At 42.5% G+C, this 20,012-nt stretch overlaps 1 protein-coding gene across 1 annotated transcript in view; it reads left to right on the top strand.

The window, feature by feature from the left end:
• Positions 1-20,012, top strand: part of LOC118357473 (renalase-like) — a 60,944-nt gene that overhangs the window by 2,033 nt on the left and 38,899 nt on the right. The window contains 2 exon segments of the mRNA XM_035734615.2: positions 7,029-7,172; positions 9,061-9,213. Coding sequence (XP_035590508.1) covers positions 7,100-7,172; positions 9,061-9,213 — 226 coding nt within the window. The 5' untranslated portion in view covers positions 7,029-7,099.

Raw genomic sequence — 20,012 nt, 5'->3', positions numbered from 1 at the left:
ACAAATAATTGGCATGTAGCTAGCTGTCATTCAAGAGAGAATAACTTAAATAAATATTGATTTAATAAATATCCAATAGGCCTGCATACACTACATGACCAAAAGTATATGGACACCTGCTCGTCAAACATCTCATTCCAATATCATGGGCAGTTGGTTCCCCCATTCCTGCTATAACAGCCTCCACTCTTCTGGGAAGGCTGCGGGGACTTGCTTCCATTCAGCCAAAAGAGCATTTGTGAGGTCGGCCACTGATGTTGGGCGATTATGCCTGTTCCAATTCATCCCAAAGGTGTTCGATGGGGTTGAGGTCAGGGCTCTGTGCAGGCCAGTCAAGTTTTTCCACACTGGTCTCGACAAACCATTTCTGTATGGATCTTGCTTTGTGCATGGGGGCATTGCCATGTAGAAACAGGAAAGGGCCTTCCCCATACTTTGCCACAAAGTTGGAAGCACAGAATTGTCTAGAATGTCATTGTATGCTGAAGCGTTAAGATTTCCCTTCACTGGAACTAAGATGCGTACCCCGAAGAGTTTTAGCAAATGAGCTTCAGCCCTTCGCCATATGAGTGACAGCTAGCAAGACGCATACAAGCAAGCAATGATGTGACACAGTACGCTATTTCCATGGATCACCTTTGGCTTGTGGGCGTTACTTTGAGAAATCCTGGCTAAAAAGTATACTCAAGTACCGGAGAATATTAAGAATAAATAAAGGAAAAATAGTTTGATTTTTAATCAGGTAGATGCTTTTTTCCCCCCGAGGGAGATACTTCTTTCCCCTGAGGGAGATACTTCTTTCCCCCGAGGGAGATACTTCTTTCCCCGAGGGAGATACTTCTTTCCCCCGAGGGAGATACTTCTTTCCCCCGAGGGAGATACTTCGTTCAAACTTTAAAACGTGCAGACCAGTCTTGATTAAGTTGCTTGTATACAACTTCTTTTTAATACTTTTTAAACTATACATTTTTTTTCTTTCTTTTTGTCCTTCATCCACTTTTATGGGATTTCTTCTACATTCTGATTGTCCCATTGTTATCATCACTTCCAACATTCCATTCACTTAAATGCAAAAATGCAATTTATGACACAAATCAGCTACTTTGACCACTTTCCCAACAAGTTAGAAAATGTTGGAGCATATGACATCTTCTACTTATCTACTATTCAAATCGGGCAAATTGAAACAAAGATATCTGCTACTAACCTAATGATACAGCTGTTTTAGTAACCGCATAAAAAAATACAAGGATTATTTGCATCAATCCACTGGCCATTTGTTTTGCAAGCGCTGTAATCGCATGAGCGCGACAGAAACATTGCTAACCAAACAACAATGGTCTCTTGCTGGTGTTCACCTGCATTAAAGTGTAACTATTCCCAAACATAAAACTCAAAAGTGATCTACTGATGTGGTTTAAGCATTGTTGTGGACTTAGACTGTCCAATTGTGTAGTTTTCTTTATTTTAAAAAGTTATATGGAATATGGAAACCTAAATGGAATCAGGGAACAAATTAAATGTTCAATTTGATTTGGGGGCTGAGATGCTCAGAGGGAAGGGGTTCCCCCTTTCTGGCCAGTGGGTACCTCTTTCCCACTGATCCTCCTCCAGCCCAGAGAGGACTTAATGAACATCCCACTGGTCCAAATACGTTGTGAAAAAAAGTGTTTATTTATTTAAAACTTCAACAATGTCTCATTGTCTTCTGTGCTTTATTATTATAGTTGTCATATACTGTGGTATTCTAGTAGGACACTGTATACAAGTGTAGTAGTCCAAGTGTAAACTCAGCAAAAAAAGAAACGTCTCTTTTTCAGGACCTTGTCTTTCAAAGATAACTCGTAAAAATCCAAATAACTTCACAAATCTTCATTATAAAGGGTTTAAACTCTGTTTCCCATGCTTGTTCAATGAACCATAAACAATTAATGAACATGCACCTGTGGAACGGTCATTAAGACACTAACATCTTACAGACGGTAGGCAATTAAGGTCACATTTATGAAACCTTAGGACACTAAAGAGCCCGGGGTCCCTGCACATCTGTGTGAACGTGCCTTAGGCATGCTGCAAGAAGGCATGAGGACTGTAGATGTGGCCAGAGCAATAAATTGCAATGTTCGTACTGTGAGACGCCTAAGACAGCGCTACAGGGAGACAGGAGGGACAGCTGATTGTCCACGCAGTGGCAGACCACATGTAACAACACCAGCGCAGGATCGGTGGTTGCGAACATCACACCTGCAGGACAGGTACAGGAAGGCAACAACAACTGCCCGAGTTACACCAGGAAAGCACAATCCCTCCATCAGTGCTCAGACTGTGCGCAATAGGCTGAGAGAGGCTGGACAAAGGGCTTGTAGGCCTGTTGTAAGGAAGGTCCTCACCAGACATCACCGGAAGCAACGTCGCCTATGGGCACAAACCCACCGTCGCTGGACCAGACAGGACTGGCAAAAAGGGATCTTCACTGACTAGTTGCGGTTATGTCTCACCAGGGGTGATGGTTGGATCCGCGTTTATCATCAAAGGAATGAGCGTTACACCGAGGCCTGTACTCTGGAGCGGGATCGATAGGGATGTGGATGTTCCGTTATGGTCTGGGGCGGTGTGTAACAGCATCATCGGACTGAACTTGTTGTCATTGCAGGCAATCTCAACGCTGTGCGTTACAGGGAAGACATCCTCCTCCCTCATCTTGACATGACCCTCCAGCATGGCAATGCCACCAGCCATACTGCTCGTTCTGTGCGTGATTTCCTGCAAGACAGGAATGTCAGTGTTCTGCCATGGCCAACGAAGAGCCCGGATCTCAATTTCATTGAGCACGTCTGGGACCTGTTGGATTGGAGGGTGAGGGCTAGGGCCATTCCCCCTAGAAATGTCCGGAAACTTGCAGGTGCCTTGGTGGAAGAGTGGGGTAACATCTCACAGCAAGAACTGGCAAATCTGATGCAGTCCATGAGGAGGAGATGCACTGCAGTATTTAATGCAGCTGGTGGCCACACCAGATACTGACTGTTACTTTTGATTTTGACCCCCCTTTGTTCAGGGACACATTTTTTTCATTTCTGTTAGTCACATGTCTGTGGAACTTGTTCAGTTTATGACTCAGTTGTTGAAACTTAAGTTCATACAAATATTTACACATGTTAAGTTTGCTGAAAATAAACGCAGTTGACAGTGAGAGGACGTTTCTTTTTTTGCTGAGTTTATAAGGAAATCAGATACTTGAATGTATTTCATTAGGCCCTAATCTATGGATTTCATATGACTGGGTATACAGATATGCATGCATCTGTTGGTGACCGATACCTTAAAAAAGAAAGGTAGAGGAATGGATCAGAAAACCAGTGAATGTCTGGTGTGACCACCATTTGCCTCATGCAGCTCGACACATCTCCTAAACATAGAGTTGATCAGGCTGTTGATTGTAGCCTGTGGAATGTTGTCCCACTCCTCTTCAATTGCTGTGTGAAGTGCATGGATATTGACGGGAACTGGAACACGTTGTCACACATATCAATCCAGAGCATCCCAAGCATGCTAAATGGGTCACATATCTGGTGAGTATACAGGCCATGGAAGATCTGGAACATTTTTAGTTTCCAGGAATTGTGTCCTTGCGACATGGGGCGTGCATTATCGTGCTGAAACATGAGGTGATGGCGGCGGATGAATGGCATGACAATGGGCATCAGGATCTCGTTACGGCATCTCTGTGCATTTAACTTGCTATCGCTAAAATGCAATTGTGTTCGTTGTGTCCGTATCTTATGCCTGCCCATACCATAACCCCACCGCGACTATGGGGCACTTTGTTCACAACTTTGACGTCAGCAAACAACTCGCCCACACGACGCCATGCACACACTGTCTGCCATATGCCTGCTACAGTTGAAACCAGGATTCATCCGTGAAAAGCACACTTCTTCATTGTGCCAGTGACCATCTATAGTGAGCATTTGCCCACTAAAGTCATTATGACGCTGAATTTCAGTCAGATCAAGACACCGGTGAGGATGACTTGCACGCAGATGAGCTTGCACGTAGATGAGGTTTCTGACAGATTGTGCAGAAATGCGTCTTTTGTGCAAACCCACAGTTTCATCAGCTGTCCGGGTGGCTGATCTCAGACGATCCCGCAGGTCCTGGGCTAGCATGGTTCAAATCAAATCAAATTCTATTGGTCACATACACATGGTTAGCAGATGTTAATGCGAGTGTAGAGAAATGCTTGTGGTGTAGCGAAATGCTTGTAGTGTAGCGAAATGGTTACACGTGTTCTGCTGTTGTGAGGCCAGTTGGACATACTGCCAAATTCTCTAAAACAACGTTGAAGGCAGCTTATTCTAGAGACGTTCAATTCTCTGGCAACATTCTCTGGTGGACATTCCTGCAGTCAGCATGCCAATTGGCCGCTTCCTCAAAACTTGAGACATATGTGGCATTGTGTGTTTGACAAAACTGCCACACTGTTTAATCAGCTTCTTGACATGCCACACCTGTCCAGTGGATGGATTATCTTGGCAAAGGAGAAAATCTCACTAACAGGGATGTAAACCAATTTGTGCACAATTTGAGAGAAATAAGCTTTTTGTGCGTATGGAACAGTTCTTGGATCTTTTATTTCAGCTCATGAAACATGAGACCAACACTTTACATGTTGTGTTTATATTTTGTTCAATATAACTAATTTGCTTTAAATAGTAAGGTTAAACTTTGTACACTTCTTCCACTACCACAAAAATACTTTTGAAGAGCTAAAGCAAGCCCCACAACTTTACTTCATGTACAGTTACCATCTAGTTTGAGTTATCATCTCAATGTTGTTTATGCATACACTGATTGTTCAAAACATTATGAACACCTGCTATTTCCATGACAGACTGACTAGGTGAAAGGTATGATCCCTTATTGATGTCACTTGTTAAATCCACTTCAATCAGTGTAAGAGGGAGGAGACAGGAACATAATATAGAATAACTGTTAAGCCTTGAGACAATTGAGACAAGGATTGTGTATGTGTGCCATTCAGAGGGTGAATGGGCAAGACACAATATATACAGTTGAAGTCGGTTTACATACACCTTAGCCAAATACATTTAAACTCAGTTTTTTATCATTCCTGACATTTAATCATAGTCAAAATTCCCTGTCTTAGGTCAGTTATGATCACCATTTTATTTTAGGAATTAAATTAAATTGTTTAACTTGGGTCAAACGTTTCAGGGAGCCTTCCATAAGCTTCCCACAATAAGTTGGGTGAATTTTGGCCCATTCCTCCTGACAGAGCTGGTGTAACTGAGTCAGATTTGTCGGCCTCCTTGCTTGCACAAGCTTTTTCAGTTCTGCCCACAAATCTTCTATATGATTGAGGTCAGGGCTTTGTGATGGCCACTCCAATACCTTGACTTTGTTGTCCTTAAGCCATTTATCCACAACTTTAGAAGTATGCTTGGGGTTATTGTCCATTTGGAAGACCCATTTGGGACCAAGCTTTAACTTCCTGACTGATGTCTTGAGATGTTGCTTCAATATATCCACAATTTTCATCCCTCATGATGCCATCTATTTTGTGAAGTGCACCAGTCCCTCCTGCAGCAAAGCACCCCTACAACATGATGCTGCCACCCCCGTGCTTCACGGTTGGGATGGTAATCTTCGGCTTGCAAGACTCCCCCGTTTTCCTCCAATCATAACGATGATCATTATGGCCAAACAGTTCAATTTTTATTTCATCAGACCAGAGGACATTTCTCCAAAAAGTACGATCTTTGTCCCCATGTGCAGTTGCAAACCGTAGTCTGGCTTTTATATGCCGGGTTTGGAGCAGTGGCTTCTTCCTTGCTGAGCAGCCTTTCAGGTTATGTCAATATAGGACTTGTTTTACTGTGGATATAGATACTTTTGTACCTGTTTCCTCCAGAATCTTCACAATGTCCTTTGCTGTTGTTCTGGGATTGATTTGCACTTTTCGCACCAAAGTACGTTCATCTCTAGGAGACAGAACGCGTCTCCTTCCTGAGCTGTATGACGGCTGCGTGGTCCCATGGTGTTTATACCTGCGTACTATTGTTTGTACAGATAAACGTGATGCCTTCAGGCGTTTGGAAATTGCTCCCAAGGATGAACCAGACTTGTGGAGGTCCACAATTTTCTTTCTGAGGTCTTGGCTTATTTCTTTTGATTTTCCCATGATGTCAAGCAAAGAGGCACTGAGTTTGAAGGTTGGACTTGTGGAACTTGAAGGTAGGACAGGTACACCTCCATTTGACTCAAATTATATCAATTAGCCTATCAGAAGCTTCTAAAGCTATGACATCGTTTTCTGTAATTTTCCAAGCTGGTTAAAGGCACAGTCAACTTAGTGTATGTAAACATCTGACCCATTGGAATTGTGATACAGTGAATTAATCTGTCTGTAAACAATTGTTGGAAGAATTACTTGTGTCATGCACTAGGTAGATGTCCTAACCGACTTGCAAAAACTATAGTTTGTTAACAGGAAATGGTGGTTGAAAAACACGTTTTAATGACTCCAACCTAATGACTCCAAATGCAACTGTATTTGGCTACGGTGTACATAAACGTCCAACTTCAACTGTACAGGATTCCATATGTTTTATTTCATAGTATCGATGCCTTCACTATTATTCTTCAATGTAGAGAATTGTAGAAATAAAGAAAAACTCTGGAATGAGTAGGTGTGTCCCAACCTTTGACTGGTACTGTATATGGGAGACATTAAGAGATGTGAAAAAACATGGTTGTGTTTTCTTGTGCCTCAGGTAGGGGTATCTCAAACTAAATACCTTTTTGAAGGTTGGCCACCAGACTAATTATGGCAATATGTTACTAGCATAATCAAATGTGGACATATTTTACAACATTTTACCAATAATATTTGTAAGGGGACTCAACAAATGTCAATCCATTGGTGTCTGTTTGTTCTGTCAACTTTGAGCAAGTTATTCTTTGGATTCCAATATGGCTCTCATCTTCATCATCACATTGTGTTTCAGTTTCTATGAAGAGCTGCTGGCCCATGGTGTTCTGAAGCCACTGTTGTCCTCAGTGGAAGGCGAGGTGAGGGATGGAGGCCATAAAAACTATGTCACTCCCAACAGGAGTGTCGTCCATCGTCAACCATTTCCTCAAGCAGCCAGGTAGCCCTGTCTCCTACCCTTTTTACCTTTTATTTGAAGAGCACACATTTCATGTCTGTCTGAAATATCTTTGACAAGGACCTTGTTGGAGATGTGATTTGCTTGTGTCGTTGTCTATTGAGTATAAGATAGCAGAATGTCATACTAGGTTAAAGTCATGGAATGTCATACGAGGTCAAAGGATGCAAGTCGTCAACCGATTAATCGTTTTGTTTTCGAAATGGTAGTTTCCAGATTCGACCATGTTAATGACCAAAGGCTTATATTTCTGTGTGTTATTATGTTATAATTAAGTCTATGATTTGATATTTGATAGAGCAGTCTGACTGAGTGATGGTAGGCAGCATCAGGCTCGTAAGCATTCATTCAAGCAGCACTTTCGTGCGTTTGCCAGCAGCTCTTCGCTGTGCTTCAAGCATTGAGCTGTTTATGACTCAAGCCTATCAACTCCCGAGATTAGGCTGGTGTAACCGATGTGAAATGGCTAGCTAGTTAGCGGGGTGCACGCTAATGGTGTTTCAAACGACACTCGCTCTGAGACTTGGAGTAGTTGTTCCCCTTGCTCTGCAAGGGCCGTGGCTTTAGTGGAGCGATGGGTAACGATGCTTCGAGGAGGGCTGTTGTCGATGTGTTCCTGGTTCAAGCCCAGGTAGGGGCGAGGAGAGGGATAGAAGCTATACTGTTACACTGGCAATACTAAAGTGCCTATAAGAACATCCAATAGTCAAAGGTATATGAAATACAAATGGTATAGAGAGAAATAGTCCTATAATTCCTATAATTAACCTCAACCTAAAACTTTTTACCTGGGAATATTGAAGACTCATGTTAAAAGGAACCACCAGCTTTCATGTGTTCTCATGTTCTGAGCAAGGAACTTAAACGTTAGTATTTTTACATGGCACATATTGCACTTTACTTTCTTCTCCAACACTTTTGTTTTTGCATTTTTAAACCAAATTGAACATGTTTCATGATTTATTTGAGGCTAAATTGATTTGATTGATGTATTATATTAAGTTAAAATGAAAGTGTTCATTCAGTATTGTTGTAATTGTCATTATTACAAATAAAATAAATTAAATTTGGCCGATTAATCGGTACCGGCTTTTTTTGGTCCTCCAATTATCGGTATCGGCGTTGAAAAACCGTAATCAGTTGACCTCTACTATCAACAGATAAAGGAGGGGGATATCCAGGCCTTTTAGAAAACATTCACAGGAATTGAAGCCTACAAAACCTAATAGTACAGTGTTAGCAGATCAAATCACAACCCTCATGCAACAACAGCTATTTTATTTCCACTAAAAAGAGGTTGAGGGCTCCATCTATATTTTTTCTGGATCTCTATGGTGCGCCTAACCTGGTTCTTCATCTCTAAAGAGATTCTGTAGTCTAATTCTGGAATGTGAACTCTGGGTCCTCGGAGAGAAGAGCTGTGCATCCTTGCTCTAATTTACTATCTCATCCTGTGTTTCCTCCTCATTGTGCATCATTTGATTACTGTTTGTGGTGAGGTAACATACTGTTCTACTCGTCTCTTGCCACCGCCATGTGCGGCAGAGTGTGTGTGTGTGTGTGTGTGTGTGTGTGTGTGTGTGTGTGTGTGTGTGTGTGTGTGTGTGTGTGTGTGTGTGTGTGTGTGTGTGTGTGTGTGTGTGTGTGTGTGTGTGTGTGTGTGTGTGTGTGTGTGTGTGTGTGTGTGTGTGTGTAACCATCTCCAGGCTGTGTATCATTAACCACGAAGTTTGAATCATTTCCCCAGTGATGCACAATCAAACAGGTTCTCTGTATTTGACATCCTCTCTGGATTTTTCCTCACCGCCTCTCTTTCTCTCCTTCTCTTCCTCCGTCCATCCCTCTCTTTCACTGGAACGGTGAGGTGCAGAGGTGTTATTTAACCACCAAGTCACCCACATCTACCAGAATGGCGCGAGCTGGGAGGTGTGTCGGAAGGGCACGGCCACGGAGCAGTTTGACGCTGTGGTCCTCACCGTGGCCATACCGCAGATCCTACAGCTGCAAGGAGACGTGGGCTCCTGTGAGTATTGATCTACCAACCATCCGCTGATGCACAGACATATGCATGGTTAGTCATAATACTACACAGCTCCAGTCTTTGAGGGTCTGTATGTGCTGTATGCTGCTCCTTTTTCATCCTGGCCTTTTATCAATTAGGATCCAAGGAGGTTAAAAACAGCTGGACTGAGGATCTTGAGGGCCTGAGTTATGTGGTCCTTCTGTAGCTCAGTTGGTAGAGCATGGCGCTTGTAATGCCAGGGTAGTGGGTTCGATTCCCGGGACCACCCATATGTAGAATGTATGCACACATGACTGTAAGTCGCTTTGGATAAAAGCGTCTGCTAAATGGCATATATTATTATTATTATATATTATGTACCCCTGATATACTGTACACTGAGTGTACAAACATTAGGAACACCTACTCTTTCCATGACAGACTGACTAGGTGAATCCAGGTGAAAGCTATGATCCCTTATTGATGTAACCTGTTAAATCCACTTCATTCAGTGTAAATAAAGGGGAGGAGATGGGGTTAAAGAAATATTTTTAAGCTTTGAAACAATTGAGACATGGATTGTGTATGTGCCGTTCAGAGGGTGAATGGGCAGGACAAGATTTAAGTGCCTTTGAATGGGGTATGGTAGTAGGAGCCAACTTGACACAACTATGGGAAGCATTGGAGTCGAATTGGGCCAGCATCCCTGTGAAACGCTTTCAACACCTTGTAGACTCCATGTCCCGACGAATTGAGGCTGTTCTGAGGGCAAAACGGGGTACAACTCAATATTAGGAAGGTGTTCCAAATGTTTGGTATACTCAGTGTATATACAGCCTATGGTTTTGTTTCTAATCAGTAAAATATGTGCATTGAACAATATGTGAGATATTCAGATATTGTCTAGTTCACCTCTGCCTCTAGTTAAATGTGAGTTTTGGCATAGCTGGAGACAGCCAGGTCTTACGGTAACCTCAGGGTTAGAGCGTTGTGCCAGTAACTGAAAGGTAACTGGTTCAAGTCCCGGAGCCGACAAGGTAGAAAATCTGCCATTGTGCTCCCCCCAATTGTGCCAGGTATGCTGGACATTGTTGGACCTTGGCTCTGACAACAAGCTGCTACTTAATTTTATGTTCATGATGAAGCTCCCCATCCTTCCTCTGACTTAAGAAATTGGATGTTATGAGAAATCTTTCTTGATATTTGCTCCTCACTCCAACACATATGTATGAATGCATCACTCTAGCCTCTCCAGACAGACAGACAGAAAGACAGCTGACTGGCTGGACGGTGGGTGATTAGGCCCCACCAGTAGACCAACAAACACAAAGCCTGTCCTTGGCTGCCACACCGCTGTCCGGGTCCCTCCAGTCGCATGTTAAATCAGTCTCCAGCTGTCTATCTGGCTGCGAGGGGCTCGCATCCACAGCCAAATTTGTATTCTCCAAGTGAGATTTCGAAACCCTAACGCAGTGTAGTGTAGATTCCTAAAGGACAAATATGGAAATGGGAGAGGAAGGCATAGTCCTCCAGGGTGTGTAGAGTTTCTTGGAAACGGTGAATAATGCAGAGTGTGAGCAGAAGTCGCTGCATTCCAAATGAGCCACTGGACTGAAAAGGGGAATAAGACAAGTGAAAACGGTGGAGGAAAAGTGCCTATTGCTATTAGGGTGAAGAGATGGTCTAAGATGCTGAATTCCGAATTACTAGTTTGGTATCACGCACAGAATGTTGAGGATGGTCAAAGTAGGGCAGTACAGTCGTGGCCAAAAGTTTTGAGAATGACACAAATATACATTTTCACAAAGTATGCTGCCTCAGTTTGTATGATGGCAATTTGCATATACTCCAGAATGTTATGAAGAATGATCAGATGAATTGCAATTAAGTGCAAAGTCCCTCATTGCCATGCAAATGAATTGAATCCCCAAAAATCATTTCCGGGGGCGGCAGCGTAGCCTAGTGGTTAGAGCGTTGGACTAGTAACCGGAAGGTTGCAAGTTCAAACCCCCGAGCTGACAAGGTACAAATCTGTCGTTCTGCTCCTGAACAGGCAGTTAACCCACTGTTCCCAGGCCGTCATTGAAAATAAGAATGTGTTCTTAACTGACTTGCCTGGTTAAATAAAGGTAAAACCAAAACATTTTTACATTTCCACTGCAATTCAGCCCTGCCACAAAAGGACCAGCTGACATCATCTCAGTGATTCTCTCGTTAACACAGGTGTGAGTGTTGACGAGGACAAGATCACTCTGTCATGCTGATTGAGTTCGAATAACAGACTAGAAGCTTCAAAAGGAGGGTGATGCTTAGAATCATTGTTCTTCCTCTGTCAACCATGGTTACCTGCAAGGAAACACGTGCCGTCATCATTTGCTTTGCACAAAAAGGGCTTCACAGGCAAGGATTTTGCTGCCAGCAAGATTGCACCTAAATCAACAATTTATCAGATCATCAAGAACTTCAAGGAGAGCGGTTCAATTGTTGTGAAGAAGACTTCAGGACACCCAAGAAAGTCCAGCAAGCACCAGGACCGTCTCCTAAAGTTGATTTAGCTGCGGGATTGGGGCACCACCAGTACAGAGCTTGCTCAGGAATGGCAGCAGGCAGGTGTGAGTGCATCTGCACGCACAGTGATGTGAAGACTTTTGGAGGGTGGCCTGTTGTCAAGAAGGGCAGCAAAGAAGCCACTTCTCTCCAGGAAAAGAATCAGGGACAGACTGATATTCTGCTAAAGGTTTGGACTGCTGAGGACTGGGCTTAAGTCATTTTCTCTGATGAATCCCCTTTCCGATTGTTTGGGGCATCCGGGAAAAATGCTTGTCTTGAGAAGACAAGGTGAGCGCTACCATCACTCCTGTGTCATGCCAACAGTAAAGCATCCAGAGACCATTCATGTGTGGGGTTACTTCTCAGCCAAGGGAGTGGGCTCACTCACAATTTTGCCTAAGAACACAGCCATGAATAAAGAATGGTACCAACACATCCTCCGAGAGCAACTTTTCCCAACCATCCAGGAATAGTTTGGTGACAAACAATGCCTTTTCCAGCCTGATGGAGCACCTTGCCATAAGACAAAAGTGATAACTAAGTAGCTCGGGGAACAAAACATTGATATTTTGGGTCCATGGCCAGGAAACTCCCCAGACCTTAATCCCATTGAGAACTTGTGGTCAATCCTCAAGATGCGGGTAGACAAACAAAAACCCACAGATTCTGACAAACTCCAAGCATTGATTATGCAAGAATGGGCTGCCATCAGTCAGGATGTGGCCCAGAAGTTAATTGACAGCATGCCAGGGCGGATTGCAGAGGTCTTGAAAAAGAAGGGTCAACACTGCAAATATTGACTCTTTGCATAAACTTCATGGAATTGTCAATCAAATTCTTTGACACTTATGAAACACTTGTTATTATACTTCAGTATTTCATAGTAACGTCTGACAAAAATATCAAAAGACACTGAGACAGCAGACTTTGTTAAAATTAATATTTGTGCCATTCTCAAAAGTTTTGGTCACGACTGTAGAGGATGAGTTGGTGAAGCGGAGATATCTTCCTGAACTGTGCTGCACTGCGAGTGACAGTTAAAGCTGGGAGGTACACCTGAAAGGAACTATAGTATGGCTGAAGTGATGGTGTCAGCTATGTTACCATATACTGAATGACTGTGACATGTACTTTACAAACAGTAAATGTCAGTCCAATTCAAGATTTGCTGAATCTTAAGGAGCAGAGGGGAATAGGTTATTTAAATTTAGACAGAGCCTCTGTAAGTATTACATATCGAATAACCTGTCTCTACAATATTCACAGTGTTGTCTCGAGAAAATGTTTTAAAAAAATCTCTACTGGGGATCAAATCAAATTGTACTGGTCACATGCTGGTCACATGCAACAACTTTACAGTAAAATGCTTACTGTAGACATTCCCAACAACAGAGTTAAAAAGTAAGACAAATATTTGCTAAATAAAAAAGGAAATAGTAGCACAATTTCAACAATAACGAGGCTACATACAAGGAATACCAGTACTGAGTCAACGCTCAGTGGTACGAAGTAGTTGAGGTAATTGAGATAATACAGTATGTACATGTGGGTAGGGGTAAAAGTACATAATGTGCTGCTAGTGAGTTCACTTAATAGACAAATTCCAAAGCTAGTTAGTCGGCCCAGTTTGACTGCTTTCATTCAAAGCCATAGAAATGACTTCAAAGCCCCCATGACTTAGAAATAGATTTATGGATTCATTTGAGAAATGTGCTCTGTGCCTTTTGGGCTTAGGTTTACTGTGAGAAACTCTATCCATACAAATGGTTCTGCTTTACAGAGACAGGCTGGAGTCATTTGGGAGCATTCTTCAGAGCCCCGGCTCCTTTGTTGTTTGTAATTTATACACAGATCTTTTGACACTTGCATGCATATTTTCTTCTCGCTATAGTTTTCGGTCAAATTAAATCTGACCCAAACGAACCATCTGTCTGCATGTAGTGTGTTGATCTCATCATGGATTGATTGTGTGTATTCATCAGGACAACTGGTTCATTCTAGAACACTCAACATCATTGGGAAAACAATTGTTACTGTATGAATATACACTGTTCATCGAACGTCTCATTCCAAAATCATGAACATTAATATGGAGTTAGTCCCCCCTTTGCTGCTATAACAGCTTCCACTCTTCTGGAAAGGCTTTTCACTAGATGTTGGAACATTGCAGCGGGGATTTGCTTCCATTCAGCCACGGGCATTAGTGAGGTCTTGCACTGATTTTGGCCGATTAGGCCTGGCTCACAGTTGGCGTTCCAATTCATCCCAAAGGTGTTCGATGGGGTTGAGGTCAGGGCTCTCTGTAGGCCTGCCAAGTTCTTCCACGCCGATCTCGACAAACTATGTATGGACCTCGCTTTGTGCACAGGGGCACAAACAGGAAAAAGTTGGAAGCACAGAATCGTCTAGAATGTCACTGTATGCTGTAGCGTTAATATTTCCTTTTACCGGAACTAAGGGGCCTAGCCCAAAACATTATTCCTCCTCCACCGAACTTTACAGTTGGTGCTAGGCATAGGGGAAGGTAGCGTTCTCCTGTTGTCCGCAAAACCCATAACCGTCCGTCAGACTGCCACATGGTGAAGTGTGATTTAATCACTCCAGAGAACGTGTTTCCACTGCTCCTGAGTCCAAAGGCGGCAAGCTTTACACCACTCCAGCCGACACTTGGCATTGTGAACTTAGGCTTGTGTGCGGCTGCTCGGCTATGGAAACCAATTTCATGATGCTCACGACGGACAGTTATTGTCCTGACGTTGCTTCCAGAGGCAGTTTGGAACTCGGTAGTGAGTGTTGCAACTGAGGAGAGACAATTATTTTGCTGCGCTTCAGTACTCGGTGGTCCCGTTCTGTGAGCTTATGTGGCCTACCACTTCGGGGCTTAGCCGTTGTTGCTCCTAGAAATTTCCACTTCACAATAACGGCACTTAGAGTTGACCGGGCTCTAGTAGGGCTCTAGAGCTCTAGTAGGGAAGAAATTTGATGAACTGACTTGTTGGAAAGGTGGCATCCTATAATGGGTGCCACATTGAAAGTCACTGAGCACTTCAGTGAGGCCATTTTACTGCAAATGTATCTATCGAGATGGCATTGCTGTGTGCTCGATTTTATACACCTGTTAGCAACGGGTGTGTCTGAGATAGCTGAATCCCCTAATTTGAAGGGGTGTCCACATCCTTTTGTATATATAGTGTATATACTTTTTGCCACACTCTGAATAGGCCCGGCAATAGACTAGCGTCCTGTCCAAGCGGTACACATGAAGCTGCCTTACGCTACAGAAACAAGAAATAACATCCTTCCCCTAATGAGCCATTCCGGCTCTTCCAAGCCATGGCTTGTGCAACAAGGCTACTTATACACTGAGTATACCAACCATTAGGAACGCCTTCCTAATATTGAGTTGCTACCCCCCTTTTGCCCTCAGAACAGCCTCAATTCGTCGGGGCATGGAGTCTACAAGGTGTTGAAAGCATTCCACTGATGTGTCAATTTGGCTGTATGTCTTTTGGGTGGTGGACTATTCTTGATACACACAAGAAACTGTTGAGCATGAAAAACCCAGCAGTGTTGCACTTCTTGACACAAACCAGTGCCCCTGGCACTTACTACCATACCCTGTTCAAAGGCACTTAAATATTTTGTCTTGCCCGTTCACCCTCTGAATGGCACACATACACAATCCATATCTTAAGGCTTAAAAATCCTTCTTTTACCTGTCTCCTCCCTTTCATCTACACTGATGGAAGTGGATTTAACAAGTGACATCAATATGGGATCATAGCTTTCACCTGGATTTACCTGGTCAGTTTAATGTCAAGAAAGAGCAGGTGTTCTTAATGTTTTGTATATTTATATATGTTTAAGACCACCATACATTGGTTTGCCTTTATAGATTAGATGCAAATTATATACAGTAGATAAGATATATTTCTAAATGTGGGTGGTAGTAATGACTTTGTCAGATTCATTCATTATGCATTTTATTTAGCAAAAAAGGTCCTCCGAAAAATGTGAAGATGTCAGTGATAGTGGTGCAGTGCGAGGGACTGGACAGAGGAGGGCAGTAACAGGTGTGAGCTGGAGCCAGTCCCTGCCCCCATGAGGATGCAGTCTGGAAGTCATTTAAACAGAATCAAGCTCCAAAATAACCCTTGCTTCACACTTCCTCCTCTGTCCTGGTTGCTCAAAATTCTGAAAATATGAGACACTGATAAATGTGTTGTCATTATGTTGAACAGAGAAATGGGGAATAAGAATAGTCTGTGGATAATGTGCAGAAATCTACCCAAACAGTAATTCTAATAAAACATGTCTAGAAAGCCAAATCATACACAAAATAGTGATTTTTTTTCATATCAAATCATTTTTGGCAGCTACTGTATGAATTTTACTTTTGATCTCGCTGAACAGAGTCAATGTGGATTTATCTATTCTCTGCAGACCCTTTTTGAAATGAACAAGTTTATTGGTAAAACCCCTCAGAACCACCTTGACTGAGTCTCCAAAGGGATCTAGTTTTTTTTTTAAGTATCTGAAACCGCAGGGATCTAGTGTTTCTTGAAGCATCTGAAACCGCAGGGATCTTGTGTTTCTTGAAGCATCTGATACTGCAGGGATCTAGTGTTTTTTGAAGCATCTGAAACCGCAGGGATCTTGTGTTTCTTGAAGCATCTGATACTGCAGGGATCTAGTGTTTTTTGAAGCATCTGAAACCGCAGGGATCTAGTGTTTTTTGAAGCATCTGAAACCGCAGGGATCTTGTGTTTCTTGAAGCATCTGAAACTGCAGGGATCTAGTGTTTTTTGAAGCATCTGAAACCGCAGGGATCTTGTGTTTCTTGAAGCATCTGAAACCGCAGGGATCTAGTGTTTCTTGAAGCATCTGAAACCGCAGGGATCTTGTGTTTCTTGAAGCATCTGATACTGCAGGGTTCTAGTGTTTTTTGAAGCATCTGAAACCGCAGGTATCTAGTGTTTTTTTGAAGCATCTGGTGGTCCAGCTCTTTGTTGTGCAGTTAGTCTTTAGATAATGGTTTCATGTGTTCTACGTTTGGTTAACATAATAGAGATGGTCGAGGTATAGGCCTGTTGTTCTTAAGGTTTCAATATAGCATGGCTCTCTTTGCAAAAAGTGGTACGATTTCCTCCATAGAATTCCTTTTGTGTTGCTCTGGGCAACACAAAAGGTTAGGAGTACAGTATGTGAAGACTTACCTATCTGCACCTGTTCCTCTAACTGTTTTTAGTCATAGACTATATAGATTTAGTGTGAATGCATGTCTTTTTTCCCACCTCATTTTGTGGACAGTGTGAACACAGCATCACACTGGATCTGATCACCAAATATTTTGCTCCCTGCTTTTACATGACCGTCCATTCTGGTCTGGATTTGAGCCATTTTTATTACCGTACTGGTTAGCGATTATATCACCTTCATGGTTTTGTTTTCTGCCCAACGGTTATTTTATAATTTATTGTCGCCCTGGATGTCTGCCTAGTTGAGGGCTTCTCTTCGGCCACCTCCTGTTACCTGCTGCACTGCTCCCCGTCTGCCCTGGTCTGTCTCTCCCAGTCTGCTACAGGTGCCCTCGCCACTCTCTCTCCCTCCCTCTCTCCCCCCGGAGCTTCGCAGACTTGTTTACTGATCTGCTGTTGGACTATTTGATTAGTGATTCTTGCTGTGTTTTGTATTATTATTTAGGAACGTTTTTCATTTGAAGTAGCCCATTCATAGCCCATTTAATGAGGGTTTAACGTTGCGTTGGCTACATATCTTAGGTTGTTCTGTTAACTTTGTATGTGCCTAGCACTGTGTTTTCTCCCGTGGTAATTGATAGGGCAATAAACTAACATGCTGCTGTCGCTCGTTTCGCTGTTGTCTGACCTTGGCTTTTACCATGTTGGCAATACTTTTAGAGCCCGTTGCTCTGTGAATGAGGAAATACATGACTGTTTCTCCTTTGTGTTTTGGGAGAAACCACCCTCTTGCTCCGTAAAATGCACGTGAGAACTGTACATATTTCTCCCAAACAACATGGGAGAAATCTGACTCTTGCGCTTACATGTCAGGACTGTTCTCTTGGTGCTTAACCATGTCTCTGGACTTCACACATCTCCTGAAATATGTGGCCTTAAAGACTAGTGACTATGGATTGTCGTTCAAGTCCCGTCTGTAAAAACCCCCGATCAAGACTTGCCATTATCTTGCTGCTTCTACTGTCTGGAAATGTGCAATCTAACCCAGGTCCTGACATTTATACCCCTGCCGAAGTAAGTAGTCAGAGTGGCCTAAAGTGTCTGCAACTGAATGTAAGAAGTCTTCTGCTGAAGCTTGGCGGTCGTTCTGACTTCTGTTACCAAACCTAAGCAATTTCAATATCTGTCTTTGATCCTAAACCTCATCTCATCTTTAGATATTGTTGTATCTTGTTGTTTATAGACCTCCATCTGCTACTGCTGGCTCTCTGGATTGTATTTTGTTTCGAATTGTTATCACAGAATGTCAACTCTGAGTTTGTCCTGATGGGTGATCTGAATCAGGATTGGTTAACATCTAGCTCTGATCAACTCAAAATTTTATGGAATACCTATAATCTCACCCAGATTGTCAACAGTGTAACTAGGTTGATTATAAATTATCCTCTTTGATTGATTTGATCTTAACCAATACTCCTCATCGTTTCAATGCTTCTGGTATTTTTGCAAATGACATTAGTGATCACTGTGCTATTTCCTGTGTGTGAGATGGTAAAACTAACTCCTAAGCAATCTTCACGTGTCATTATGAAAAGAAACTAGAATCAGTTTGATATTCAAGTTTTTTTACATGACGTATCTAGCATGGAATGGAATAGAATTGAATTAGTCCCTGATGTTGAACTAGCCTTATCTTACTTCCACAACACATTCCAGGATGTATGCAATAGGCATGCCCCTTTAAAAAAAAAAAATCAGGATTAAGTGCAGAAAGAACCCTTGGTTTACTGATGAATTTACTAAAATCATAAGGGAACGAAATGCTATGTGGGCTACAGCAAGAGGATGATTGGATGTCTTTTAAATGTCTTTGAAATATGGGTGTGGCAATGACCCGAAAACTGAAAGCATACCTTAAATCTACTTCGGATAATTTAAATAATCCCTCCAAATTTAGTAGTGAAAGGTTTGGAGTGCAAAAAAAGATACACAGCTTCCGAAACAATTGTTGGTAGAGACACAGATTGTAACTGAGAGAACCTCTATTTTGAAAGCCTTAAATCAGCATATTCTAGATGCAGGCAGTTTATTTGAAAAGGTTGAAGTTATAAATGAGCCCCCTGTGAATTTACCCGACACCCCTGTGCACTCCTTTGCCAGGTTCTCCTTCTCATCCTTCTCCGTTTCAGATGTGCACAAAGCCCTGAAAGAAATGGATAGAAAGAAATCCCCTGGCCCTGATGATCTAGACCCCCGCCTCCCACACCTAGCTGTTGACATCATTGCTCCCCCCTTAACATGTACTTTTAACCTCACGCTTAACATTAAGGAAATCCCGAAGTTATGGAAATCTGTTTTTGTACTGCCTCTCCTGAAAGGTGGAGATCCTTCGCTACTTGACACCTATCGACCCATATCAACATTGTCTGTACTGTCAAAGGTACTGGAGTCCTTTGTTACGTAATATGTAATTGTTGTACTGTGTGTATGCCTATAGTTTGGTCCAATGTTGCGTTAGTGTATGTAAGTTGTTTAGTCTGAAACTGTCTTGAAAAAGTGGTTTAGTCTTGATAAAGAGATGTTATCTCAATGAGAAAAACCTGTATAAATAAAGGTTAAATAAAAACATTTAAAACGTTGTTTTAGTAGATGATTGGACTGGATGTGTGCATGTTATTCTGTTGATTTCTGATTTATTGCCTTACGATCGACGATCTGGCCACTATCCCTTTAGAACTGCAAACAATATGAAATAAATCAAAGCCTTTGGTTTCAATCAACCACATATCCAAGCTGTCAAATGTACAGTGGGCAAGTTCTGAACATACTGTTCAATGTTGTCTCGTCTGAAGCGTTTGGTTTTATGATTGGTATCCGGCTGAATACTCAGGCATAGCTTGTGCGCGTCTTGTGGTGTGTCTTGGCCTTCACAGCACTTTTCCTTTCCTTGCAGGGGAAATGAGTGGGAAATACGGCCATGTATCGTTTGCAAAAGATGAATGAACTCGGGGAGCACTGGCGGGACATGGCACGCCTGATATAAATCACTGTGGTCTCCTGGCTTATTTGTTC

This window comes from Oncorhynchus keta, chromosome 24, assembly GCF_023373465.1.
Source record: "Oncorhynchus keta strain PuntledgeMale-10-30-2019 chromosome 24, Oket_V2, whole genome shotgun sequence".
NCBI lineage: Eukaryota > Metazoa > Chordata > Actinopteri > Salmoniformes > Salmonidae > Oncorhynchus > Oncorhynchus keta.
The sequence above is the reverse complement of the archived record's forward strand: the minus strand, read 5'-3'. Positions and strand labels throughout refer to the sequence as shown.